The sequence below is a fragment of the Mya arenaria genome, chromosome 12 (genome assembly GCF_026914265.1).
Source record: "Mya arenaria isolate MELC-2E11 chromosome 12, ASM2691426v1".
NCBI lineage: Eukaryota > Metazoa > Mollusca > Bivalvia > Myida > Myidae > Mya > Mya arenaria.
The window spans coordinates 46,408,918-46,436,811 of record NC_069133.1 but is presented as its reverse complement, the minus strand read 5'-3'; the positions used below and the strand labels follow the sequence as shown (position 1 = coordinate 46,436,811).

Below are 27,894 nucleotides of genomic sequence, written 5' to 3'. Positions count from 1 at the left end.
ATATATATATATAATTCAGCTGCACTTGTTAAAAGAGGTTGTCAGGGGTCTATCTGGAGACCATGCCTGTTTGTAACAATGTGTTATATATATAAATATTTCAGCTGCACATGTTAAAAGAGGTCGTCAGGTGTCTATCTGGAGACCATGCCTGTTTGTAACATTGTGTTATATATATATATATTTCAGCTGCACATGTTAAAAGAGATCGTCAGGGGTCTATCTGAAGACCATGCCTGTTTGTAACATTGTGTGTTATATATATTTCAGCTGCACATGTTGGGAGAAGGGGGTAGTCGGGGTTCAACTCTGGAGGCCACCCTACTGAAAATCCTTCACTCTGCAGGTAGTACACTGTTTCCAAGTTCTGGTTTTTATTTACTTTGTCTAGCAAGTGTAATCAATATTGCTTAAAGGCAAACATCCCTGAGTTTGCTGTTTCTTCCATATATCATGAAAATATGTGTCTACATACTTGTAGTTTTCACTGTTAGGTGCACAAGGTCCTTTATCATAATAATTGCAGCACAATTTGTGAGGCCCATATAAGGAATATTTGTTGATTATCTTGTTTGAAAGTCATAAGCCTTTTCATTTGATTGATAAAAAGGTATGTGAATAATTCAAAGGTAATTTCTGAGAAAATTTGTGTCAGTGATGGCTTTAAAACAGCTAGTCCATAGACTATTTTAATTTCTTGTAACAAAAGGGATATTTGCCTTACAGGGTACTTGAGTTCTGCTTCTTAGTTAACTGAGAAAAACACTGAACAGATATTTTATTAAGACTTGTACCAGGTACATTGTCTTCGTAACCACATATATAAACACAAATATCATGGTTAGTGAACAGGTGATACACAACATGAACTGTAAATAAGTAATATTTGAAAATAAGTAATTGGATCAAATAAGGTGAAGATGAACAGAAACAATGTTAAACTTCCATATTCAATATTGTCCACCCTATTAAGTACAAAGCTTATTTAATGAACAAACATAATTTTATAATGTTGTGTCTATTTTTTTTATGAACTTGTACAATGACGGATGAGTAAAATTAAATTGTTTTCTTTAGGACAAAAATATGGACATATATACACATACGTTGTGGCACCAGTCTTTGATGCCCTTCGTTTAGATGTTTGATGATATTTCACTCTTATAGTTAAGATATACATAAGCTGATTTTCCGGAGCATGAAATAATACCACAAAATGAATGATAATAGTTCTGATATGCATTTGAATTTCTAATAGCATCATCAGTACATTGAATATTAAATAATGTCTTATGACAATAGTAATTTAGATTTTCATTCTGCCTGCACCCTGCCTTAAGATTTTATCTGGAAAAAATTTAAACTCCATGAGAAGTGAAACATCTGATGTAACACATTATTTTTCATGCTAAGGTAAACTTGCCCCACTCTTTCCCGAAATACTGATGAGATCTTCAAGCCTTTTAAATAATGTAATAAAAGATTATTATTTATCCAGTATTGTTTATCCAGTATTGTTTATCCAGTATTGTTTTCAGGAGGAGGTGCCACACAGGTTATTGGGATGAGTGCCACATTAAGCAACATAGAGGACATCACACAGTTCCTGAACGCTGATATCTACTCAAACAACTTTAGACCGGTGAGGGTTTTTTCATACTTCTATATTTTAGCTTGATTGTAAAGATAGCACTAAGCAGATTCCAGTCTATTTTCTGGGTAGAAACCAGACAACATTCTCACGAAAATACTTAAGTCAAATCTTAATCTTAATCTCTGCTAATTTTAGAACACAAGTTATTGAAAATCGTACATGTTTTAACTCTTTTAAAAAGCATATTTCTAATAGAATAAGTTGAATAAAAACTTACAAAAGACAAAATTCTGTACAGGAAAAATATATGGAAATTGAGAACAACTCTTTGTTTTTGAGAAATTACTTGAAGTACATATTATGCTCTAGAACAACTTTACTTTGAAATACTGACAAAAGGTTTTTATCATTACATTACAACAACTTTAATTATACTATGATCTTATGTGGTCAAATGCTTTGAGAACGAGACAGAGATTTGACTTTGAGTATTATCATGATATTAGTGCCTGGAGTCTAACTTTGAGAGACAGAGAGAATGAGTCATTAGCTTGTCTGGTTTTCATAGAAAGGAAAGTTCAGGTATTGACATAGCCCTGGTATAATCCATTGTGCACTTAAATGTTAGCCTGAGAAATGTTTAATATGCTAGAACGAAATACTTGTTGAGCTATACCAAAGTGTAAAACTATACTGACATATTGAGCTATACTGAAGTATTCAGCTATACTCAGCTATACTCAACAATACTGAAGTGTTGAGCTATACTGATGTGTTGAGCTTTACTGAAGTATTCAGCTATATTCAACAATACTGAAGTGCTGAGCTATACTGAAGTGTTGAGCTATACTGAAGTGTTGAAATATACTGATGTATTGAAGTTTTGAGCTTTACCCAAGTGTTGGGCTTAACTGAAGTTTTGACCTATACCAAAGTGAGGAGCCATACCAACTTGTTTAGCTATACCGAGTATATTAATCTGTACTGAAGTATTAAGCTGTACTAAAGTATTGAGCTTTACCAAAGTATCGAGCTATATTCAACAATACTGAAGTGCTGAGCTATACTGAAGTGTTGAGCTATACTGATGTATTGAGCTATACTGAAGTATTCAGCTATACTCAGCTATACTCAACAATACTGAAGTGCTGAGCTATACTGAAGTGTTGAGCTATACTGAAGTGTTGAACTATACTGACGTATTGAGCTATACTGAAGTATTCAGCTATACTCAGCTATACTCAACAATACTGAATTGTTGAGCTATACTGAAGTGTTGAGCGAGCTATACTGAAGTGTTGAGCTATACTGAAGTATACAGCTATACCCAGCAATACTGAAGTGTTGAGCTATCCTGATGTGTTGAGGTATACCGAAATGTTGAGGTATACCGATGTGTCAAGTTATATTGAAGTTTTGAGCTATACCCAAGTGTTGGGCTTAACTGAAGTTTTGAGCTATACCAAAGTGAGGAGCCATACCAACTTGTTTAGCTATACCGAGTATATTAATCTGTACTGAAGTATTAAGCTGTACTAAAGTATTGAGCTTTACCAAAGTATCGAGCTTTACTAAAGTATTGAGCTTTACCAAAGTATTGAGCTATACCAATGTGTTGAGCTATATCGAAGTATTGAGCTATACCAAAGTATTGAGCTATACCGAAGTATTGAGCTATACCGATGTGTTGAGCTATACCGATGTGTTGAGCTATATTGAAGTATTGAGCAATGCCAAGGTATTGAGCTATATCGAAGAATTAATTTATTCTGAAGTGTTGAGCTGTTGCGATATGTTTAGCTATACTGAAGTGGTAAACTTTACCGAAGTATAGGCATCGACTTGCAGTGCTCTTACTCAGAGATTTCGCACTTGCATTCATTGCCACATGTTACTTACCAGGTTCAGCTGACTGAGTTTGTGAAGCTAACAGACAACATCTACAAGGTAGAGCCAAAAGCCCTGGGATCTGATGACCAAATTACGCATGATCGTGTAGTCAACTTTGAGGTAACACTATTTTTCCACATTTACTTTTCAATGTAGGAAGTATAGATTTTGAAAAGGGTTGAGTTAGGTTGTAAGATAGATGGAGTCAAAATAATGGGCCCAATAAACCAGTTCTTACATGACTGAGTGGGCAAGTTTTAGGTATGATTTACACCTCAATGTCCATTCCTTAAATGAACTGCCTTTCGGCAATTGCGTTCATCAATCTATGAACGCAACATCTTCGGATATGTTCGGATCGCAATTCATCGCATAACAATATACATGCAAATTTGATCTTGTTATTGTTTGTATTGTGTCATCAGGTCTCGTAAAATATAAATCAACATTTTAGAAAGTGCTAAGTTATTATATTTTAAACGTTTTGTTACCAACAGTGTTTTAATTTTACGTTTAAAAGTGAGAAGTGGTTGATCTTTTCCCGCGTTATTGTGACGTCATTTGAAAAAAAATGTTTCCGGTAACAGTCGGGTCGTCCTATTTACAGAATAGGAAAGAACGGATTACTGAAAGGTAATCCGAAATGAAATGAAGTATTTTTTTAAAGTTTCTTGAATTAAATAATGAACTATTGGTGTAAATATAAGGAATGAATTGCGGGGTTGATGTCATTATCGGGGATATGAACGCAATTGGGCTGGTCAAAGTACGCGTGGAGTCCTTCGGACTCCACACCCTTAGACCAGCCCAATTGCGTTCATACCCCGATAATGACATCAAGCCTGCAATTCATTCCTTAAATGATCCAGTGGTCATCTTCGAGGTAAGGAACAGTCATGGGATGGTTCATTGAAATTACTTCTTCTTCTGACCATGTGTTTTCTAAATAAACAATTGAACAGGTGCTCTGCATTGCAAGTCCTTATTCCAAACATGCACAGAGAGTTGTCAGGGTGTTAACTTTGCAATTTACAAGTCGTTTTCAGATTCTTTATGACAAGCCAAAGGCGGTAAAGAAAGATTGCTTATTTGGCCTTGTGTTTTAGGATGTGTGTCAAAACTCCTGTTTGAACATGTTCAATTTGCACGAAGTTATCTGATATATATGAATTCCAGTACAAGCTGGAAATGGTGGCTTCTAGGACTTGTGTTAGAAGTTGCACTACAAAACTCATATCTGCTCTAGTCCCATTTTTGGAAAATTATCTGATATATATTCCAGTACAAGCCGGAGATGGTGAAGGTAGATCCGGACCATCTACTGGGCCTTGTGTTAGAAGTTGTACCACAGAACTCCTGTCTACTATTCTGTCCTACGAAGAAAAACTGTGAGAATGTGGCCCTCATGCTGTGTAAACTCATGGCAAAATATAGAAGGTATGTATTGAAAAAAAATGAGAAAGTACCCCTGATCTCTGGGGATCGAACCCGCAAACTTGTGTGTGAAAGGTGGACGTCTTTACCAGTAGACCACTCTAACCAAGAGATGGCATGGTCTTAATATAAACTGTTAGCATGGCTAGTCTGACAATCAATTGTATTTAATAAATTTTGAAGCCAGGTCTCAAGAATTATTTTTTTAATTCAATAACATTTTCTTTGCTGTGATAATGTATAATTCTTAAGCTTCTGTCAGTGTTTTCTAGTTGTATGTGTATTCAGTGTGTGTATACCACTTAATGAATTACGTCATATATGCTACGTTGGAAGGCAACATTTTGCTGAAAATGAAGACTTATATCAAAGATAACTTTACTTTTACTACACCATTTTAAATGAAACAAAGGGCAGTCTATGCCGCTTAAAGAGCCCCGCCTTCGTTTTATTACCGAAGTTTAATAAGATTAAGTTTCATCAAACGTTTCGACAAACCTGTTTCCAAAATAATGTTTTGACAGTGCTCCATCAGGCGGCTGTATTGTGAAAAGGTTTGTCGTTGTTTTAAGAAACTAAACTCTCAATTAAACTCTGGTAAAAGACCAAAGGCGGGGCTCCGTAAGCGGCGAAGAATGCAGTTTGTTTTATTTAAAATGGTGAAAAAATAGTGAAGTAATCTTTGTTTAAAGTCTTCATACATAGCAAAATATTGCCTTCTGAAGTAGCATGTATGACGCAATTTATCACGTGGTATGCACACACTTGTATTGCGGAAAATAAACTGATTAAACTTTAAACAACTATAAATGCTTATAACAGGGAGTTGACAGAAGTTCGTCGAGTTGAGCGAAAAGCTCTACTGAAGGAGCTTTACAGTGACTCTGAGGGTCGTATGTGCCCTACCCTTCAGTACACAATCCACTACGGAGTGGCTTACCATCACAGCGGACTTACCACAGATGAACGCAAGCTCATAGAGGAGGCATACAGCGAAGGGATACTGTGCCTACTGGCGTGTACTTCTACACTGGCTGCAGGGGTCAATCTGCCCGCAAAACGGTTAGCTTTAGAATATATTTTTTCTGTAAAACAGTCCTCTTCTGCGTTTGAATACTGCTGTGTATGATATGTACATATATTTTGCTTTCCATTTTTTGAAGAAATATAGTTGAGCTTTTGTCAAAGTCTTTGTTAACCCAACACTTCACTTATTGCATGGGGGTGAGCATTCTTGTCTGATTGGCTGCCTACAAAAAAGGTGATTAAAATGTTACTTTTGTGTCTGTTATCTTACAGTGTTAATTCTACGCAGCTCATATGTAGGCCAGTATATCAATATCCCACTGTCAATATACACAGATGGTAGGATGAGCATGCCCGGCCAGGCCAGTAATTCCAGATCAGGGGGAGGGGATTTTTGTCTGCAAGGTGATTTGAATGGCATAGTTGTGTTTCTTTTACAAAGTGGTTTTGTAAAGTCCATATGTGGGCGAGATAATTCTGTCATTTAGTCAGAACAAGCAGACGGTAGGGTGAATAGTATGTCAGCTCAGGGAAGAGCATTCTAGTGTGTAGTGTAGCAGTAATGCTTCAACCTTGTCTCTTTCTTCAAAGGTGATTTTGCGAAGCTCATATGAGCACTAATGTTTCTTCTCCTACAGTCAGTTCAAGCAGATGGTAGATTTAGCAAGAGGCATCCACATTGATAGTTAAGGGGAAAGCAGTCTTGTCTACAGGTTGACACAAATGATTAAATCTGGTATATTTTCCTTCTAAGGTGATCCTGCATAGCCAATATTTAGGCCAATATTTTAAGCAAATTGAAAGTCGGGCTGGAACGGCCGGCATAGATAGCTCAGGGGAGAGCATTTTCATCTGGAGGATGACACAAACACTTCAATCTGGTTTATTTGCCTTCCAGGGTGATCCTGCGCAGTCCATATGTAGGCCAATCTTTCCTGTCCCGCAGCCAGTACAAGCAGATGGTAGGTAGGGCAGGAAGGGCCGGCATTGATAGCTCAGGGGAAAGCATTCTGGTCTGTAAAGCGACTGACAAAAATAAGGTAACAGGAATGTTTTTTAATTACATGAAAATAGTATTAAGTTTATCTGATTTACATGAGGATTATAAAGTTGATAAGCTTTGATGTTCTTATAGTTTTGTTTTAGACTTGCAATTATTCCCATAAGAAATCACATTAAAATGACACTGTCTCTTGGTCTGTATGGCATGTACCACATATGAGCCATAACTTTGTTAAAACTAATTGGGTTTTTATCAAACTTTATAGAATTGTTGAACAGCGTATGAAGGTGTACCGTACCTATGTTCACTTTCATGAACAAAGTGAATAATGATCAATGTCTTGTGTACTTAGGTAAGGGAATTGTTTTCATTGTGATCTTCAGTTTTGACAATTCAGTGAGAGGATAGGACAGTCAAATGGTTAATGTGTCCACTGTTCTTAAACAATGCCTTCACAATACAGGTTGTGGATTTACTGTCCTGTCCAATAGAGAAGTGTCATAGCAGTCTTGTTTATGATGGTGGTCGAGGTATACGATCACTTCTCCTTTCTACCATTGGGCTCAAGGTAGGATCTTAGATATAAAACAGGACATTACATATAAATATACTTTTCTTTTGCTATGTTTTCAAAGAACCACAGCCAATTATGTAATACTTGGATAAGTTGTCCACAGTTTATCTTTTGGCTAGTTGACTCAATGAAACAGTTTGATTGGTTAGTAGTTTTTATTGGATAAATATTGACCAACTAATATTTTTTTTGGATAACTTTGGCCAAAACGTAACATGTATTTATACAATTTGCTGAGGCCAGTATATACTCCATATAATGAGTAACAAGTCATTTAATAATAAGATAATTTTTTATAGCAAACTTTCAGTTATCAGGATTTAACGTAAAAAATATTGCGTCATATTTGTCAATCTATCAGACCATCAATATTTCTTAATATTTATATCTTGATCATAGATTGTGATAGCATATGAAAAAAAAAAATATATATAATGTGTTTTATTTTGTGTTTTCCCATGTTTTTAAAAAGGTTACAACAACAACAGAAGACGTCTTTCGCTTCACAAACCGCTCTCTGGCTCATATACAACAATCTGCACTGAATGTTTCCATGGCAACACTATGCCAGGAGTCCCTACAGAAACTCATCGATTCTGGACTGGTTTTACAAACCAAGTCTCTGTCAGAGGAGCCAGAAAAGGGTGAATCTGTGATACACAGTCTAGAGGTCACACCACTTGGAAAGGCTACTTTCAAAGGTATTTTGTCAAATAAGCTATTGCAAATTACTACTGATCAATTTAAATAAACGTCTTATTAAATAAGATCATTTTTGTAGAATTTTCAAGATAAATGATGATGATTTTGAGATGAATATTTTTGGCTTTGAAATTGATGTTTCCATGTCAGTAACATTTGCAAAATGTATATATGAATAAGTAAATGTAATTCTTACAGGTCACAATGGTATGTGAAATACATTTTAAAACAGAATGACATACATGTATAATATGTAGAAAATTGACATGGTCTTGAAATACATTGCAAAGCTCCACCCTGGAATTTAGTTTAATATCAAAGTATGCTGGTTTAAATCTCAAGTTTGCCTGTTGTTAGCATGAATGGTTTTCGAAGAAAAAAAGTTAATGTGTTGTTGGCATTGTCAGTATACAAAACTTTAACCTTGGCCATGACTCTTAAACCAGAAGAGAGACTATGAAAAATCATTTCTGGATACATCTCAACTCTTATGAAATTTATGTCATTGATATGTATTACATTTTTATCCAATCTGTTAAATTCTATATTCCTTGGCCTATTCATTTCTCATGTTTATTATTTTTTGCAATATATACTGGTTAAACAATCTTTAAAACCATTCAAAATATTGAAACAGTGTACACATGTTGCCAGAGGCAATGCACCAAGTATAGCAAAGCTCATAACTCTGGCCTTGTCAAGTTAAGTCCCCTTGTTTCACCAAAAAAAAATATAAATGTGCATTGAGCGTTGGCATTCACTCCATGGTCTTTTGTTTGCTTTACCTTGCTGAACACAAACAAGCATAATTCACAATTTCAGGCCCTATAGACCCAGACTGTGCTGGGCTGCTGTAAGCAGACCTCAAACAAGTATAATTCACAATTTCAGGCCCTATAGACCCAGACTGTGCTGGGCTGCTGTAAGCAGACCTCAAACAAGCATAATTCACAATTTCAGGCCCTATAGACCCAGACTGTGCTGGGCTGCTGTAAGCAGACCTTAAACATGCATAATTCACAATTTCAGGCCCTATAGACCCAGACTGTGCTGGGCTGCTGTAAGCAGACCTCAAACAAGCATAATTCACAATTTCAGGCCCTATAGACCCAGACTGTGCTGGGCTGCTGTATGCAGACCTTAAACAAGCATAATTCACAATTTCAGGCCCTATAGACCCAGACTGTGCTGGGCTGCTGTAAGCAGACCTCAAACAAGCATAATTCACAATTTCAGGCCCTATAGACCCAGACTGTGCTGGGCTGCTGTAAGCAGACCTCAAACAAGCATAATTCACAATTTCAGGCCCTATAGACCCAGACTGTGCTGGGCTGCTGTAAGCAGACCTCAAACAAGCATAATTCACAATTTCAGGCCCTATAGACCCAGACTGTGCTGGGCTGCTGTAAGCAGACCTCAAAGAAGCATAATTCACTATTTCAGGCCCTATAGACCCAGACTGTGCTGGGCTGCTGTAAGCAGACCTCAAAGAAGCATAATTCACTATTTCAGGCCCTATAGACCCAGACTGTGCTGGGCTGCTGTAAGCAGACCTTAAACAAGCATAATTCACAATTTCAGGCCCTATAGACCCAGACTGTGCTGGGCTGCTGTAAGCAGACCTTAAAGAAGCATAATTCACAATTTCAGGCCCTATAGACCCAGACTGTGCTGGGCTGCTGTAAGCAGACCTTAAACAAGCATAATTCACAATTTCAGGCCCTATAGACCCAGACTGTGCTGGGCTGCTGTAAGCAGACCTTAAACAAGCATAATTCACAATTTCAGGCCCTATAGACCCAGACTGTGCTGGGCTGCTGTAAGCAGACCTTAAACAAGCATAATTCACAATTTCAGGCCCTATAGACCCAGACTGTGCTGGGCTGCTGTAAGCAGACCTCAAACAAGCATAATTCACAATTTCAGGCCCTATAGACCCAGACTGTGCTGGGCTGCTGTAAGCAGACCTCAAACAAGCATAATTCACTATTTCAGGCCCTATAGACCCAGACTGTGCTGGGCTGCTGTAAGCAGACCTCAAACAAGCATAATTCACTATTTCAGGCCCTATAGACCCAGACTGTGCTGGGCTGCTGTAAGCAGACCTTAAAGAAGCATAATTCACAATTTCAGGCCCTATAGACCCAGACTGTGCTGGGCTGCTGTAAGCAGACCTCAAACAAGCATAATTCACAATTTCAGGCCCTATAGACCCAGACTGTGCTGGGCTGCTGTAAGCAGACCTTAAAGAAGCATAATTCACAATTTCAGGCCCTATAGACCCAGACTGTGCTGGGCTGCTGTAAGCAGACCTCAAACAAGCATAATTCACAATTTCAGGTCCTATAGACCCAGACTGTGCTGGGCTGCTGTAAGCAGACCTCAAAGAAGCATAATTCACAATTTCAGGCCCTATAGACCCAGACTGTGCTGGGCTGCTGTAAGCAGACCTCAAACAAGCATAATTCACTATTTCAGGCCCTATAGACCCAGACTGTGCTGGGCTGCTGTAAGCAGACCTCAAACAAGCATAATTCACAATTTCAGGCCCTATAGACCCAGACTGTGCTGGGCTGCTGTAAGCAGACCTCAAACAAGCATAATTCACAATTTCAGGCCCTATAGACCCAGACTGTGCTGGGCTGCTGTAAGCAGACCTCAAACAAGCATAATTCACTATTTCAGGCCCTATAGACCCAGACTGTGCTGGGCTGCTGTAAGCAGACCTCAAACAAGCATAATTCACAATTTCAGGCCCTATAGACCCAGACTGTGCTGGGCTGCTGTAAGCAGACCTCAAACAAGCATAATTCACAATTTCAGGCCCTATAGACCCAGACTGTGCTGGGCTGCTGTAAGCAGACCTCAAACAAGCATAATTCACAATTTCAGGCCCTATAGACCCAGACTGTGCTGGGCTGCTGTAAGCAGACCTCAAACAAGCATAATTCACAATTTCAGGCCCTATAGACCCAGACTGTGCTGGGCTGCTGTAAGCAGACCTCAAACAAGCATAATTCACAATTTCAGGCCCTATAGACCCAGACTGTGCTGGGCTGCTGTAAGCAGACCTCAAACAAGCATAATTCACTATTTCAGGCCCTATAGACCCAGACTGTGCTGGGCTGCTGTAAGCAGACTTTAAACAAGCATAATTCACAATTTCAGGCCCTATAGACCCAGACTGTGCTGGGCTGCTGTAAGCAGACCTTAAAGAAGCATAATTCACAATTTCAGGCCCTATAGACCCAGACTGTGCTGGGCTGCTGTAAGCAGACCTTAAAGAAGCATAATTCACAATTTCAGGCCCTATAGACCCAGACTGTGCTGGGCTGCTGTAAGCAGACCTTAAACAAGCATAATTCACAATTTCAGGCCCTATAGACCCAGACTGTGCTGGGCTGCTGTAAGCAGACCTTAAACAAGCATAATTCACAATTTCAGGCCCTATAGACCCAGACTGTGCTGGGCTGCTGTAAGCAGACCTTAAACAAGCATAATTCACAATTTCAGGCCCTATAGACCCAGACTGTGCTGGGCTGCTGTAAGCAGACCTCAAACAAGCATAATTCACTATTTCAGGCCCTATAGACCCAGACTGTGCTGGGCTGCTGTAAGCAGACCTTAAACAAGCATAATTCACTATTTCAGGCCCTATAGACCCAGACTGTGCTGGGCTGCTGTAAGCAGACCTTAAAGAAGCATAATTCACAATTTCAGGCCCTATAGACCCAGACTGTGCTGGGCTGCTGTAAGCAGACCTCAAACAAGCATAATTCACAATTTCAGGCCCTATAGACCCAGACTGTGATGGGCTGCTGTAAGCAGACCTCAAACAAGCATAATTCACAATTTTAGGCCCTATAGACCCAGACTGTGCTGGGCTGCTGTAAGCAGACCTCAAACAAGCATAATTCACAATTTCAGGCCCTATAGACCCAGACTGTGCTGGGCTGCTGTAAGCAGACCTCAAACAAGCATAATTCACAATTTCAGGTCCTATAGACCCAGACTGTGCTGGGCTGCTGTAAGCAGACCTTAAAGAAGCATAATTCACAATTTCAGGCCCTATAGACCCAGACTGTGCTGGGCTGCTGTAAGCAGACCTCAAACAAGCATAATTCACTATTTCAGGCCCTATAGACCCAGACTGTGCTGGGCTGCTGTAAGCAGACCTTAAAGAAGCATAATTCACAATTTCAGGCCCTATAGACCCAGACTGTGCTGGGCTGCTGTAAGCAGACCTCAAACAAGCATAATTCACTATTTCAGGCCCTATAGACCCAGACTGTGCTGGACTGCTGTAAGCAGACCTCAAAGAAGCATAATTCACAATTTCAGGCCCTATAGACCCAGACTGTGCTGGGCTGCTGTAAGCAGACCTCAAACAAACATAATTCACTATTTCAGGCCCTATAGACCCAGACTGTGCTGGGCTGCTGTAAGCAGACCTTAAAGAAGCATAATTCACAAGTTCAGGCCCTATAGACCCAGACTGTGCTGGGCTGCTGTAAGCAGACCTCAAACAAGCATAATTCACAATTTCAGGCCCTATAGACCCAGACTGTGCTGGGCTGCTTTAAGCAGACCTCAAACAAGCATAATTCACAATTTCAGGCCCTATAGACCCAGACTGTGCTGGGCTGCTGTAAGCAGACCTCAAACAAGCATAATTCACAATTTCAGGCCCTATAGACCCAGACTGTGCTGGGCTGCTGTAAGCAGACCTCAAACAAGCATAATTCACAATTTCAGGTCCTATAGACCCAGACTGTGCTGGGCTGCTGTAAGCAGACCTCAAAGAAGCATAATTCACAATTTCAGGCCCTATAGACCCAGACTGTGCTGGGCTGCTGTAAGCAGACCTCAAACAAGCATAATTCACTATTTCAGGCCCTATAGACCCAGACTGTGCTGGGCTGCTGTAAGCAGACCTTAAAGAAGCATAATTCACAATTTCAGGCCCTATAGACCCAGACTGTGCTGGGCTGCTGTAAGCAGACCTCAAACAAGCATAATTCACAATTTCAGGCCCTATAGACCCAGACTGTGCTGGGCTGCTGTATAAAGACCTTATAGAAGCATAATTCACAATTTCAGGCCCTATAGACCCAGACTGTGCTGGGCTGCTGTAAGCAGACCTTAAAGAAGCATAATTCACTATTTTAGGCCCTATAGACCCAGACTGTGCTGGGCTGCTGTAAGCAGACCTTAAACAAGCATAATTCACTATTTCAGGCCATATATACCCAGATTATGCTTGGCTGCTGTATGCATAATTTAACAACTTTGAAGCATTATTCACTATTTTAGGCCCTATAGACCCAGACTGTGCTGGGCTGCTGTAAGCAGACCTTAAACAAGCATAATTCACTATTTCAGGCCATATATACCCAGATTACGCTTGGCTGCTGTATGCATAATTTAACAACTTTGAAGCATAATTCACTTTTTTAGGCCGTATATACCCAGACTATGCTGGGCTGCTGTATGTTGACCTTTAACAAGCATAATTCACTATTTCAGGCCGTATATACATACACTACGCCTGGCTGCTGTATGTAGACCTTTAACAAGCATAATTCACTATTTCAGGCCGTATATACATACACTAAGCCTGGCTGCTGTATGTAGACCTTTAACAAGCATAATTCACTATTTCAGGCTGTATATACATATACTACGCCTGGCTGCTGTATGTAGACCTTTAACAAGCATAATTCACTGTTTCAGGCCGTATATACATATACTAAGCCTGGCTGCTGTATGTAGACCTTTAACAAGCATAATTCACTGTTTCAGGCCGTATATACATATACTACGCCTGGCTGCTGTATGTAGACCTTTAACAAGCATAATTCACTGTTTCAGGCCGTATATACATACACTAAGCCTGGCTGCTGTATGTAGACCTTTAACAAGCATAATTCACTGTTTCAGGATGTATATACATATACTAAGCCTGGCTGCTGTATGTAGACCTTTAACAAGCATAATTCACTATTTCAGGCCGTATATACATATACTACGCCTGGCTGCTGTATGTAGACCTTTAACAAGCATAATTCACTGTTTCAGGATGTATATACATATACTACGCCTGGCTGCTGTATGTAGACCTTTAACAAGCATAATTCACTGTTTCAGGCCGTATATACATACACTAAGCCTGGCTGCTGTATGTAGACCTTTAACAAGCATAATTCACTGTTTCAGGATGTATATACATACACTAAGCCTGGCTGCTGTATGTAGACCTTTAACAAGCATAATTCACTATTTCAGGCCGTATATACATATACTACGCCTGGCTGCTGTATGTAGACCTTTAACAAGCATAATTCACTGTTTCAGGCCGTATATACATATACTACGCCTGGCTGCTGTATGTAGACCTTTAACAAGCATAATTCACTGTTTCAGGATGTATATACATACACTAAGCCTGGCTGCTGTATGTAGACCTTTAACAAGCATAATTCACTATTTCAGGCCGTATATACATATACTACGCCTGGCTGCTGTATGTAGACCTTTAACAAGCATAATTCACTGTTTCAGGCCGTATATACATATACTACGCCTGGCTGCTGTATGTAGACCTTTAACAAGCATAATTCACTATTTCAGGCCGTATATACATATACTAAGCCTGGCTGCTGTATGTAGACCTTTAACAAGCATAATTCACTGTTTCAGGCCGTATATACATATACTACGCCTGGCTGCTGTATGTAGACCTTTAACAAGCATAATTCACTATTTCAGGCCGTATATACATATACTACGCCTGGCTGCTGTATGTAGACCTTTAACAAGCATAATTCACTGTTTAGGCCGTATATACATACACTACGCCTGGCTGCTGTATGTAGACCTTTAACAAGCATAATTCACTGTTTCAGGACGTATATACATATACTAAGCCTGGCTGCTGTATGTAGACCTTTAACAAGCATAATTCACTATTTCAGGCCGTATATACATATACTACGCCTGGCTGCTGTATGTAGACCTTTAACAAGCATAATTCACTATTTCAGGCCGTATTATAAATACACTACGCCTGGCTGCTGTATGTAGACCTTTAACAAGCATAATTCACTATTTCAGGCTGTATATACATATACTACGCCTGGCTGCTGTATGTAGACCTTTAACAAGCATAATTCACTGTTTCAGGCCGTATATACATATACTACGCCTGGCTGCTGTATGTAGACCTTTAACAAGCATAATTCTCTGTTTCAGGCCTTATATACATACACTACGCCTGGCTGCTGTATGTTGACCTTTAACAAGCATAATTTTCTGTTTCAGGCCCTATAGATCCTGACTTTGCTGGGCTGCTGTATGCGGACCTTAAACAAGCAGAAGAGTCAATAGTCCTGTCCACACATCTACACTTACTGTACCTAGTCACTCCATATGATGTTGTCACTACTATGAACCCATCATGGCATATATACTTCAACCAGGTAGAGTTAGGTTTCTGTTATATTTTGTTTCTTTTTTAGTTAAGTAAAGTGAGAAATGGAGTTGTTACATCATAAAGATGTGAATTTGATGTTTCAGGCTGATTGCAATACATTCAATTTTGTGTGTATTCTTGCACACCGTACAGGCACTTCCATAGGATATGGCCACGCTGGAAAATTTCATATGGCCGCTATCTAGGCATGATGAGTCAAGTGCAACAATGAACCACTTTTTTTCTTCTATTTCTTTATATCATTTATGAAAACTAATTTATGATATTTCAAAAGTGTGCCAAGGAATACAAAAATAATTAATGCAAAATGAATTTAATCAACTTAAAAAAGGGCTGCTTTAGAGGAACTGTTTGACATCAACATTGTGCTAGAATACTTTGCATCATGACGTAAGCAAACAACTTTGAATGCACTATTTGGTGAAATGTACAAAAAATTGTTTTCTACATCAAATTTTACCATAATGGAATATTAAAGATATGCTGCTGATAATGCAAGAAAAAATCAATTATTTCTTTCCAGTCCCCGATTGAAATTTGAAATTCCATCCTCAGGTTGTTACTCGTCAAGTATCGTTTACCAGCTTCTGCATGTGTCCTTGCATCTTACATCTCTCAATACTGACCCTAAACACATGATAGATATTATGATTTTTTGTTTGTTTCATCTTTAACAATATTGTTTTCAGCATTGTATTAGCAAGTATTAGATATTTTTTCGCATCACTATCATGTACACGTAAGTTAGGGAAAATACCCGACAAAGAAATGGCTTGTCAGGTCCAAAGGATTTAACTTGGTAATTGCGTTATGGTGTGGGGGATTCAAATAACTCATTTATATGTGTATAATTTTTTAATGACATTAATTTGTTGGTGGTATCAGATCATGGCTGACAGGAGATATGCAGTCGTGTTTAAGCAGCACCATAGATTAAAGTGCTATAGCAATGTATGTCTGACTAGTTGTAGTTCATTGGTCAGCATCTACAGCTACGCAATGGCCACATAAGTGTCGTTTTTTTTGAAGTTTGAATTTCAGCATTTAAAGAATATTTGTTCTGAACAAATTTGTGCTGATTGAGAATAAATTCCTGTGTAATATTTGTTGTTTCATCTTATACAATATTACTGTCAGCTAGTATTAGGTAGGAACAGTATCAAGTGCACAGTTAAGCTTGTCAATTTATCAAGCCATAACAGTAATTCTGTTATATTTTGATGCCAGGTGACTCCATGCAACCTTGATATCATTTAGAAAGGCTTTGCGTACTGATCACAATAAGGTAAAATAAATTGGCTATAAGACATTATAAATAAAATTACTGCAGTTTGTATTTTTGATTTTGATTTAATCCGATATTGTACATGAAAGACCATTTTTTTTTAAATTTTCAAGACAAAGAAATTATTTTTTGGTAATAATTGTTTGGCATTTTTTTAAACTAATGTATTTTGGATACCATATATTCCTATAATCAAGTGATTGATGATTTCCCATCTTGTACATGTACATCTAGAAAAAATACCTGTCAAAAAAATCACTTGTCAGTTCTAAAGGATTTCTTTCGGTAATTAATAGTGGTTGCTTTCTTTTCGGCATTGAATAAAATGTGAATAGAATTAACTATCAATTATAACTGTATATGTGTATAATTTTTTAACGATGTTAACTTGTTGGTGCTATCAGATCATGGCTGAGGGGAGATATTCAGTTGTGTTTAAGCAGCACCGTAGATTAAAGTGCCATAGCAATGTATGTCTGACTAGTTGTAGTTCATTGGTCAGCTTCTACGGCTACGCAATGGCCACATTCATTTAATTATTTTTTTATTTTATGGTTTATAGATTTTATTTCAGCATTAAAAATCTATTGTACAAATAATAAATATAACAGCGTGTAAGCATTGCTATTTTGAATACCAAGAAGAAATAATACAATAATGGCAATATTAAAAATAAAGCTATATTAAATTGTCTAATTTTCAGTATGGGACGTTTGACCAATCGGAGCTGAAAGTTGCCAGTTTGATAGGAGTCCCCGAGTCATATGTTGCTAAACGAGCAGCGATGCAGAAGTCCAGACTGGTAACTCACTTATGTCTCTAGTTTAACTTAAATTTGACCTGTTGGATACAGGAGTACAAAATACAAATTATTCATTTCGTAATATGAGGCCTCCAACCCAAAATAGACATCATTTATTTTAATTATACGATGACATATGCACAATATTTCAATAGTCATTAAACTTCATAAATACACATGCAACATTAAATCATTCAAGATGTATACATATATATGGACTATGAATAAACACACATGTATATCGTACACTTTTTTTTTTCAATACAATCTTTAGAGATGATGTCTTTACATTTATTTTGTCTTGTCTTACGACTAAAATCTGAGCTGTACTGTTGTAGTATTTTAGCTGGTCTGATTTTAGATTTTTATGCCCCCTTTTGAAAAAAGTGGGGTATATTGTTTTGCACATGTCGGTCGGTCGGTCGGTCGGTCGGTCTGTCTGTCTGTCGGTCGGAATACCAAATGGTTTCCGATCAATAACTTGAGAACGCTTTGACCGAGGGACCTCATACTTGGTATGTGTATTGGTCATCACCAGCAGATGAACCCTATTGATTTTGAGGTCAGTGGGTCAAAGGTCAAGGTCAGTGTGACCTTTACATGAAAAACGGTTTCCGATCAATAACTTGAGAACGCTTTGACCCAGGAACCTCATACTTGGTAGGTGTATTGGTCATGACCAGCAGATGAACCCTATTGATTTTGAGGTCAGTGGGTCAAAGGTCAAGGTCAGTGTGACCTTAACATGAAAAACGGTTTCCGATCAATAACTTGAGAACGCTTTGACCCAGGGACCTCATACTAGGTAGGCTTATTGGTCATGACCAGCAGATGAACCCTATTGATTTTGAGGTCAGTGGGTCAAAGGTCAAGGTCAGTGTGACCTTTACATGAAAAACGGTTTCCGATCAATAACTTGAGAACGCTTTGACCCAGGAACCTCATACTTGGTAGGTGTATTGGTCATGACCAGCAGATGAACCCTATTGATTTTGAGGTCAGTGGGTCAAAGGTCAAGGTCAGTGTGACCTTAACATGAAAAACGGTTTCCGATCAATAACTTGAGAACGCTTTGACCCAGGGACCTCATACTAGGTAGGCTTATTGGTCATGACCAGCAGATGAACCCTATTGATTTTGAGGTCAGTGGGTCAAAGGTCAAGGTCAGTGTGACCTTTACATGAAAAACGGTTTCCGATCAATAACTTGAGAACGCTTTGACCCAGGAACCTCATACTTGGTAGGTGTATTGGTCATGACCAGCAGATGAACCCTATTGATTTTGAGGTCAAAGGTCAAGGTCAGTGTGACCTTTTGAAAAAAGTGGGGTATATTGTTTTGCACATGTCGGTCGGTCGGTCGGTCGGTCGGTCGGTCGGTCTGTCTGTCTGTCGGTCGGTCGGTCGGAATACCAAATGGTTTCCGATCAATAACTTGAGAACGCTTTGACCGAGGGACCTCATACTTGGTATGTGTATTGGTCATCACCAGCAGATGAACCCTATTGATTTTGAGGTCAGTGGGTCAAAGGTCAAGGTCAGTGTGACCTTTACATGAAAAACGGTTTCCGATCAATAACTTGAGAACGCTTTGACCCAGGAACCTCATACTTGGTAGGTGTATTGGTCATGACCAGCAGATGAACCCTATTGATTTTGAGGTCAGTGGGTCAAAGGTCAAGGTCAGTGTGACCTTAACATGAAAAACGGTTTCCGATCAATAACTTGAGAACGCTTTGACCCAGGGACCTCATACTAGGTAGGCTTATTGGTCATGACCAGCAGATGAACCCTATTGATTTTGAGGTCAGTGGGTCAAAGGTCAAGGTCAGTGTGACTGTAAGCTGAAAAAAGGTTTTCTGATTGTCCATATTTTATTTTCTTATATAGTAGACAGTAGAAATTTATATGTCACTAAATGCATGAGTTGAAGTATCAGTTTTCAGTGAACATCTAGTTTAATTATGCCCCCCTTCGAAGCAGAGGGGTTATATAATTGCTTTGCACATGTCGGTCGGTCTGTTGGAAGACCAAAGCTTGTCCGAGTGATAACTCAACAATTCCCGGACCTATGGTCATCAAACTTGACATGAAGATTAGGTATGACCAGTAGATGACCTGCCTCATATGCATCCAATGACAAATCAGCTGTCATTTCAGTCCATGCATATTTCATTCAATTGTCCAAATATTTCTGGCAACTTGGCGCTCAGGGGGCATAATGTTTGACAAACATCTCTTGTTTTAGGTATTGTCATAGCCTATGTGTTGTCTAAGCTATTGGTGTTGTGAGTGATAAAGGCATTATTAGGGTGCAAAAGCTTTGATGTTACCCGTATTTTGAGATAATTGATGCTGATGATTTCTTTGTAGGTTTCTGTTTGTTAAGAAAACATCTATAGCATGATCAATTAAATAGCTCTTGATGTTCTTTTTTTCAGAAAGTGAATGAATTTGTTGTCAAGAGATTCTACCTGACGTTGATGTTGTACGACCTTTGGCGGGAAAAGTCTGTTTGGGAGGTGGCAGAAAAGTTTGAACAACCTAGGGGATTTATACAGAATCTCCTGTCCGGGGCCGCTAGCTTTGCCAGCTGTGTGGCACATTTCTGTCAGGTAAAATTATTTGTCTTGTGTGACATTATGTGAATGCCTTATTGATTTTGTTGATTTAGAAACTTCTTTTACTGACAGCCAGTTTGCTAGTTTCACAGTGTCACACATTTCTGTCAGACAAAACTGTTGTTTGGCTTGAGGAAAATACATTTATGAAATCCTATAGCATCTGCTGCAGTTAATTATGTTCCCTCGCCTTGACTCAATGAGTACAAAAACTGTTAATCCATTATTGTTTGTTGTTTGCTTTAATTCTTTATAAATCTGTTTAGTTATGAACATAACCAAAAAAAAATCGCAAAAAATCAACATATTTTGACTGTATTATGGACTTAGTTGTATTTTAGTTACAGAGGAGAATTTTGCAAAACAGAAATAAAAGTTAATCAAATTTGAAAATTATGGGGCTCTACCTCTTATCAACAAAAGATATTATGATAATTTTTGTTTTTTATTAAGTAACTTTAAGCCTCACAAATAATATTAAAAATTTGAATCTAAATCAATCAAACATTTTGCTGAACAGACAAATCAGACTATTGTCTTCAAAAAAGATATTATACTTCTTAGAACAATCCTTTCAAAACATTAATAGTATTGTTGTGAAGATGCAGCTGTACTGCTTAACATAGACATCCTCAGCCGAGTGCCCATCTGTCACTGGGTGTTTTGCCCCTTATCTCAGTACACCCTCTAGATGGCGGTGATCAGTCACTACCTCGTCTATGTTGGCTTCCAAGTCAGTTCGCTGCGTCGTAGCTAGAGCCAACTGGACGCCCTCTCTGCAGCTCTCCCAAGAGCGTGGATAGCGGTCTTCCTGACTCGTCCCTTGATGCCCACAGCTCCCAGCATTTTCCACACTGACTGTGAAGGAAAGCCTCTGCATCCAACTTCCACTGGGAAGAGCCACGTCTTCCAACCTCTCTCTCTACATGTGTCTACCAAGTCTTAGTATTTTCCCTTCTTCAGTTTGTATGCCTCCTCACATCTCTCTTCCCAGGTTAGCTCCACCAGTACAACCAGCTTTGGAGACCTGGACCAAAGTACTATGTCTGGTCGAAGGGTGGTATGGGCCACTTCCTCTGGAAACTTTTTCCCCAGGTCTACCAACATGTCTCAGTTTTGCGATTCTTGTAGGATGCCGCTACACATTGTTGTTGTCGGCTTCTTCTCCCCTTGTCTTACAAAGCTGATTAATTGGGGGCCTGTCTGTTTCAAGGGTCTCTTTTCTCCTCTCATTTTCTAAGACATTTGCCATCTCTCTTAGAACCTGGTCATGCCGCCAGGTATACTGCCCTTGCACCAAAGCTGTTGGGCAAGAAGATAGTATATGCCGCAGCGATCTGGAATTCTCACACAGAAAGTAGGAAGGGTCTTCTCATAACTTCCACTGCTTCAAATTGGTTTATGTTTGTGCCATTTTTCACTAATGTCTTTCTATTTATTTCATAGGAACTGAAAGAATTCTGGGCGTACAAGGACTTGCTTGGAAACTTTGTACGACGCCTGTCATACTGTGTCACAATTGAGCTTATTCCACTCATGGAGATCCCAGGGGTCAAACTGGTAAACTAAATGATACAAAATGCGTATACTTGACATATTCAAAGTGACTGTTTCATTTGAATAAATAAATTTTGCATGTTATTCATATAATATAAACCCATTTACTTGACATGTCATTTATTATACTATGTCATTTGTATTTCGGATTGTATTAAAAATTTAAAATCAATCAATGTTGTGTTATGTCATAATGTATAAGAAAATCATGGTTGTTGTTGTCAGCAGTTATTGAAGTAGAAAGGTATTTTAGAAACCCAAACAAATGTTGGAATTCAATCTTTCATTATAATCTATGTGAATAGATTTTTGCTTATAAAATGTTGAAAATTAATGTTAAAATTTTGGTTCAGCTGTATTACGAATCCCACTTAAGTTTACCTAGTATGCTCAAGTCATTTCATAGCTGGCCATGTCTGCTGTAGGTTTCCCACGTTTAAACTCAATTTGGGGGATTTGTCAATAATTAAAAATGTTCAAGATTCACATTAATCGCATTGCCCATAAGGAGCATCTTGGCCATAAACATACCGGTTGCACTATTAAATTAACAGTTTACTACTTTATATTTCAGGGTAGAGCTAGGCTGATGTTTGCTGCTGGATACAAGACCCTGAGCTCAGTGGCTGCTGCCAAGCCTGAAGACCTGGTCAAAGCAGTGCAATACATGCCTCGCAAAGTGGCAAAACAGATTGTGGCTTCTTCTCAGGTATAGATATCCTTAAGGCACCAGCTCACTCAATGCCTGTAACATAAAAAACATAATGCATTTATTCTCTCCTCAAAACCAGAACAATCTTATTTGCAAACTTTGAGTGCTTTGGTTGTTTAAATCCATAAGTGGAAATTTGTGTATATGTCAATATTGATCCGAATGGCATTTTTTAAACTTTGTGTGTTTAGATGATGAATATAAATCAAAGCGTGAGGCGCTGAAAGACTATCTGCGGGCAAATATGTGAGAGTTGCAAATTTTATTTGAACTATGGGAATGGGTGAAGGGCACATAAATGAAAGTGAAAAATGTGCCGAGAGCGCTTGTGCCCACACTGGGCGAAGAAACAAACATATCTTTATCTTTATGGCGTCTTGGGTCATTTTGTTTTTGTAAATGTCACTTCAATCGTCGTAATCCCCCATCCCCATGTATTTAGTGTTACAATGCATGCCCCATTTCAATCGTTTGTAAAGGTTTTTCGTTGCTTTGATTAGATATCATACGATAGGAAAATACAATACAGCATTTCCTTTTATAAACATACACGTTTTGTTTAGGGAAAATCATTTTTTACAAACAACTTCAGCAATAATTCCATTCAAAATGCACAGCTTTATATCAATTCAGTCGACGTATCCCCATGTATTTGAAGTTACAGTAAATGCTCTTTTCAATCGGTTTTTCGGTGCTTTGATTAGAAAGCATACGTTAGACAAATTTTATGAACTTACACGTTTTAATTCTTAAAGGAAAATGATTTTATTTTTATGAGCAACTTTAGCAATAATACCCTTTAGAATGCAGAGCTTATCAGATGGTCGTTTTCCCGCGGTGAGGACAAACATGTGGTCAGTTAATGCATGTAGAAACTATGTTTAGAATATAGGTCAGTTAATGTAGTTGAAACTATTTTTAGATTATCGGAACTAGTCTGTTTTTATGAATGAGAATATGATTGTGCTTTTTAAAGTTTATTGATTAATTTAATGTTATTAATGTTTTATGTAAGTATATATACCTGTGTAGAAATAGTACTAGTGCTGTTATGAATTCTTCATACTCTTTTGATGTTAAACAGGTTTAATCCGAACTACTTTGCTTCACCAAACGTATGCATGACTCACTGTCGTATCAGGGCATGTGTGCTTATATAAATTGAAAGCCTAATGTCTAAAACTATGCCAAGAATATACCGGAACGAAGCTTTTATGCAAAAAATGGAAACATCTCATTAGAAATATAAACACCTAAATTCATAGAATGAATAGTATCTTGTTATTGTGCAGCAGGTAAATTACAATGAATAGTATTTGAAGCATTAGCAATGCGAAACCTGAGATACAACTATTTTAACACTAAGACAATAATTATTTTAACACTAAGACAATAATTATATTTGTTTCTTATCTCATAAAAGTCAAATAAAAAATCACCATTACAAATAAGCGTGCTTCAGGATCACGTCAGGTTTTAATAACAACTGCTGCAGGCGATGGGACACTTGCGAGCGGTAATAATTTCTGAAACATCATGGGCTAAACTAGAGTGAATATCAATACTGTATGTTATCTTCCTACTAGAGCCTCCATTATCTTGACCCTCATTAATCTGATAAATATAACGATCTAAAAATAGTTATATTCTGCTAAAAATAAAATGCCAGGATACATAATTACAGCGCGGAAATAGCCCAACAAGCAAAAACTCATACTCAGTCTACAACACGACCAATCTTCTATTTGTGTGGTTTTGACGTCATTCTGCTAAACATAGAGCGCATTGAGACAAAAAAATGGGTTAAAACGACATGAATAGAAGTAGTTCTTTGCAGTTTGTGGTCTTAAGACTACCTGCGCGCATGCGCAGATAGTCTAAAAACTATGTAACAGATATATTTCACTATAGAATATCTTTGGCATACAAAGTGTAAGCTAATCTGTTGTGTTACATTGTAAATAACTCTTTGCCACAAAAATAAGAACATGTACACTCTCTATAGTTTCTACACTGAAACAGTACCTAGTTTTGAGGAGAGAAATTGAATGCATGTTTAACCAAGCTCTGTTAAGATGAGCCTGGTTTTGAGAAGAGGAAAAATGTGTACTGTTGCAGGCTTAACCTGCCAAGATCGCCAAAGATTTGAGGAGATAAAAGATGCAAACATTGTAATGTTATGAGTGAACAAAGGATATCCATATTTTTTCTGTAAATTTATTATAGGTTTTATGGAAAAGCAATGACAGCCATTCCTATACTACCACTGTAACGCTTTGTTCTACCAAAACTAAAATTAATCTCCCATTGTTCATGTGATTTTATTACTTGTTTTCAGCTGGTGCTGAGTGAGAAGAAAGATGCCATGATGGAGGAGGTTGATGCGTTAGTTTCTGTGCCAAAGGGAGTGGAGCCCACAGGTACAATGGCGACCATTCCAACACCAGCCCCAGTCACCCCAGCACCTGACTCACAGGCTTCAGACATTAATGGATAGAATTAAGTATTGATTTAAAAGGTGGAATAAGGCTTTCCATTGTTTCTATATTTTTGAAATTTTCCTCTCCTTTTTGCTGCATTTTTGAAAGGCCTCTCACTATTTTTTCTCATCTGTTGTCAAAACCTATTATTCCAACTTTTTAATGAAAAAAACTTGTTGATAGATCAGTTTTCTCTTTATTTGTTAACTTTGTTGACCAATTACCTTGTGAAGCAAAAATGTTGTGTTTGAGTTAATCTAAAGTAGCCTGACTTAAATATAAATTTTCAATAACTTTAGACTGAATACAGAGCTTATTTTATTCCAGTTTTATTAGAAATAGGTCTAAGACATTGAAAATGCATATAAAAACGGAAATTTGAAAAAAAAAAATGACTTTTTAAGCTGTTGTTAAAATCGTTATTTTCCTACTATTTTGTTGTGAAAATTACCACTTTCTCCTACTTTAATGTCAAAAGTAACTTCTAGTTTTTCCCCTTTTGTTTTATGGGATAGTTGTGGAAAGCCCGTGGAAGCCTTGGTACCAATTCTGACCCTAGTTCCCTGGGGTCGTATTCACTAACATCTTGATTCTGAGTTTTAGACTGAAACTCAGAAAGCTGATTTCTTTAATGGTTTCAAATTTCTATCATACAATGAGCCTGAGTCTCAAACTTAGACTCAGGATGTTAGTAATACGGGCCCTGAAGTTACACTGACACAGCTCTGACTTATCATTGGAAAGAGTTATTCCTTTATTGTTTTAAGTTATGAACTGCAGTTGCCAATGATGATTGGCAATGATGACAAATGCTATGATTATAGAACTGTGACAGTTCTTTAATTGATTCTATGTATACATATAGTTGTAACTAAGCAATATCTACTTAAAGAAATAATGTAATATTTAATGTTATGTATTTCTGAAGCATTTTGATGATGTATTTCTTTGTTGTTTATGCTCTGTACTGAGATTTGATGTTAAAGATGCAGGCTTACTCCCAAATAAAATTTACCACAATTTATACAAATGGTTTTATATACCAAAAAGGATGAATAAATGCCGAAAACAATGATTCTTATGAAGGATACCAAGTTTAATTTGAAAGAAAAGTGCAGAAAACATTCACCAATCATTTAATATTTTTGCGTTTCAGCTATTAAATACACGGTTACAATCTTTTTATCAGTATTTAATATTTTCCATAAATGCATTATTTAGTAAGTAGTTAAAGGTTTATCACTCAAAATGAATGTTTGTTATACATGTGTATGTATTGATTTTAAATACAAGTGCCACTTTAAATATTCAAATAATGAAATATGATACAATTTGTTGCAGTATTTTCTGTCGTATCTGAAACTAATATAAATATATTCCCAGGTTGTTTATGTGTACACATCATGACATGGGGTCATTTTACAGAATAATCTTTTTAAGCATACTTATTAAAATATCTAATACTTTACTAAATTGTTATTTTTTTTAGATATTTCTATAAAATATTGTGTTTTGCAAGTGCATCCTATTTGCATATGATTATTGGTACATACTTATCATAGTGTCTCACAAAAATGTGAATTATTTATATAGCAGTATAAATTAAATAATTCTTGATGTAGAAAAAATGTTGTATTGTGTTTTCATTCTTAAAAACTTTCCACATTTTAATGGCAGAAAATACATTAAACATACGACTTCCTACCAGTTGAATAAAAAGTTAAGAAAATAGTAGAATTTAAGGAAAATGTACATTGCTTCTGTAACAAGATCTATGTCACTCATTTCAATATGTTTAAGTTGTCCAAGTAAGGAAAAGTTTTGCTATGAACTTTTTGGAGAATCAAAGAAATGTATGAGTATCTGCAATTACAATCTCAATGAAATGTGATAGACACTGTGAATAATTTATACATTGACATTTGATAAAATCATATTCTTATTATCCTTTGTTATACAACTATATTTAACAATAATGTACTAGTTTATGCACATTTTGCATATTTATGTAAAAAGGTAATATGATTGTTCATTATGCATTAAAAAAAATAAACCTTAATATTTTGTTGTTGTTATCCACAGGCTGTCCAGCGGCCCTTAAATTCCTAAAAATTCCTATTTTTTCAGTTTTGCTAAAATTCCTAATAAAACACAAAATTCAAAGAGAATTCCTAAAAAGGCCTTATTTTGTATGTCAATTCCTACTTTTTTTTCATTTTTCTTCTCTAATTGCCTTAACAGTTTTGAAAATAGAAACTAATACACTCACCATTTCATGTTTAATGTGTCTTTAACGTAAAATAACAGCTGAGACAATGGAACCCTGGTGTATGTCATTCCTGTTCTTATAGTATGTGAGTTTATTTCTTGTTAACTTTGCAGAGGTAAGTCCATGTTTACAACCACCATATTTTAAATTCCTAATTTTAGCCCTAAATTTCTTTTTCATACCTAAAATTAGCCTTTATTTCTTGCCAAAAAGTGCTGGACAGCCTGTACCAATAAAAGATAAGCATACACATACATGTACTCGTTATGCTCCCCGTCCGCCTGGCCATCTGTCACACTGTTTGCAGGGGTCACATTCAAAACTTCGGTAGGGATTGAAATAAATGAGATGAAGAGTAAGTGTTGTGGACAAGAACCATACTCGTATCATCAATATTTACAAAGATATCTCCTCTTAACCATTTTTTTTTCATAATCGTTGTTAAAAATGAAAC

At 37.4% G+C, this 27,894-nt stretch overlaps 1 protein-coding gene across 1 annotated transcript; it reads left to right on the top strand.

The window, feature by feature from the left end:
- Positions 1–62: 62 nt before the first annotated feature.
- Positions 63–27,015, top strand: LOC128210738 (helicase POLQ-like). The gene is made up of 15 exons (XM_052915090.1): positions 63–68; positions 271–346; positions 1,539–1,642; positions 3,497–3,604; positions 4,767–4,921; positions 5,741–5,980; positions 6,843–6,984; positions 7,411–7,515; positions 7,994–8,222; positions 15,544–15,701; positions 17,704–17,802; positions 20,243–20,416; positions 21,869–21,982; positions 22,554–22,688; positions 25,030–27,015. The coding sequence occupies exons 1-15, from the start codon at positions 63–65 to the stop codon at positions 25,186–25,188; spliced, it is 2,004 nt and encodes a 667-aa protein (XP_052771050.1). The 3' UTR covers positions 25,189–27,015.
- The last annotated feature ends 879 nt before the right edge of the window (positions 27,016–27,894 follow it).

What these genes read in the sequence shown, in the direction of transcription:
- LOC128210738 (XM_052915090.1), top strand. An exon ending in CTCATGGCAAAATATAGAAG is followed by an intron (nt 4,922 to 5,740) that starts GTATGTATTGAA and finishes TGCTTATAACAG; the next exon opens with GGAGTTGACAGAAGTTCGTC. An exon ending in TGGAAAGGCTACTTTCAAAG is followed by an intron (nt 8,223 to 15,543) that starts GTATTTTGTCAA and finishes TTTCTGTTTCAG; the next exon opens with GCCCTATAGATCCTGACTTT.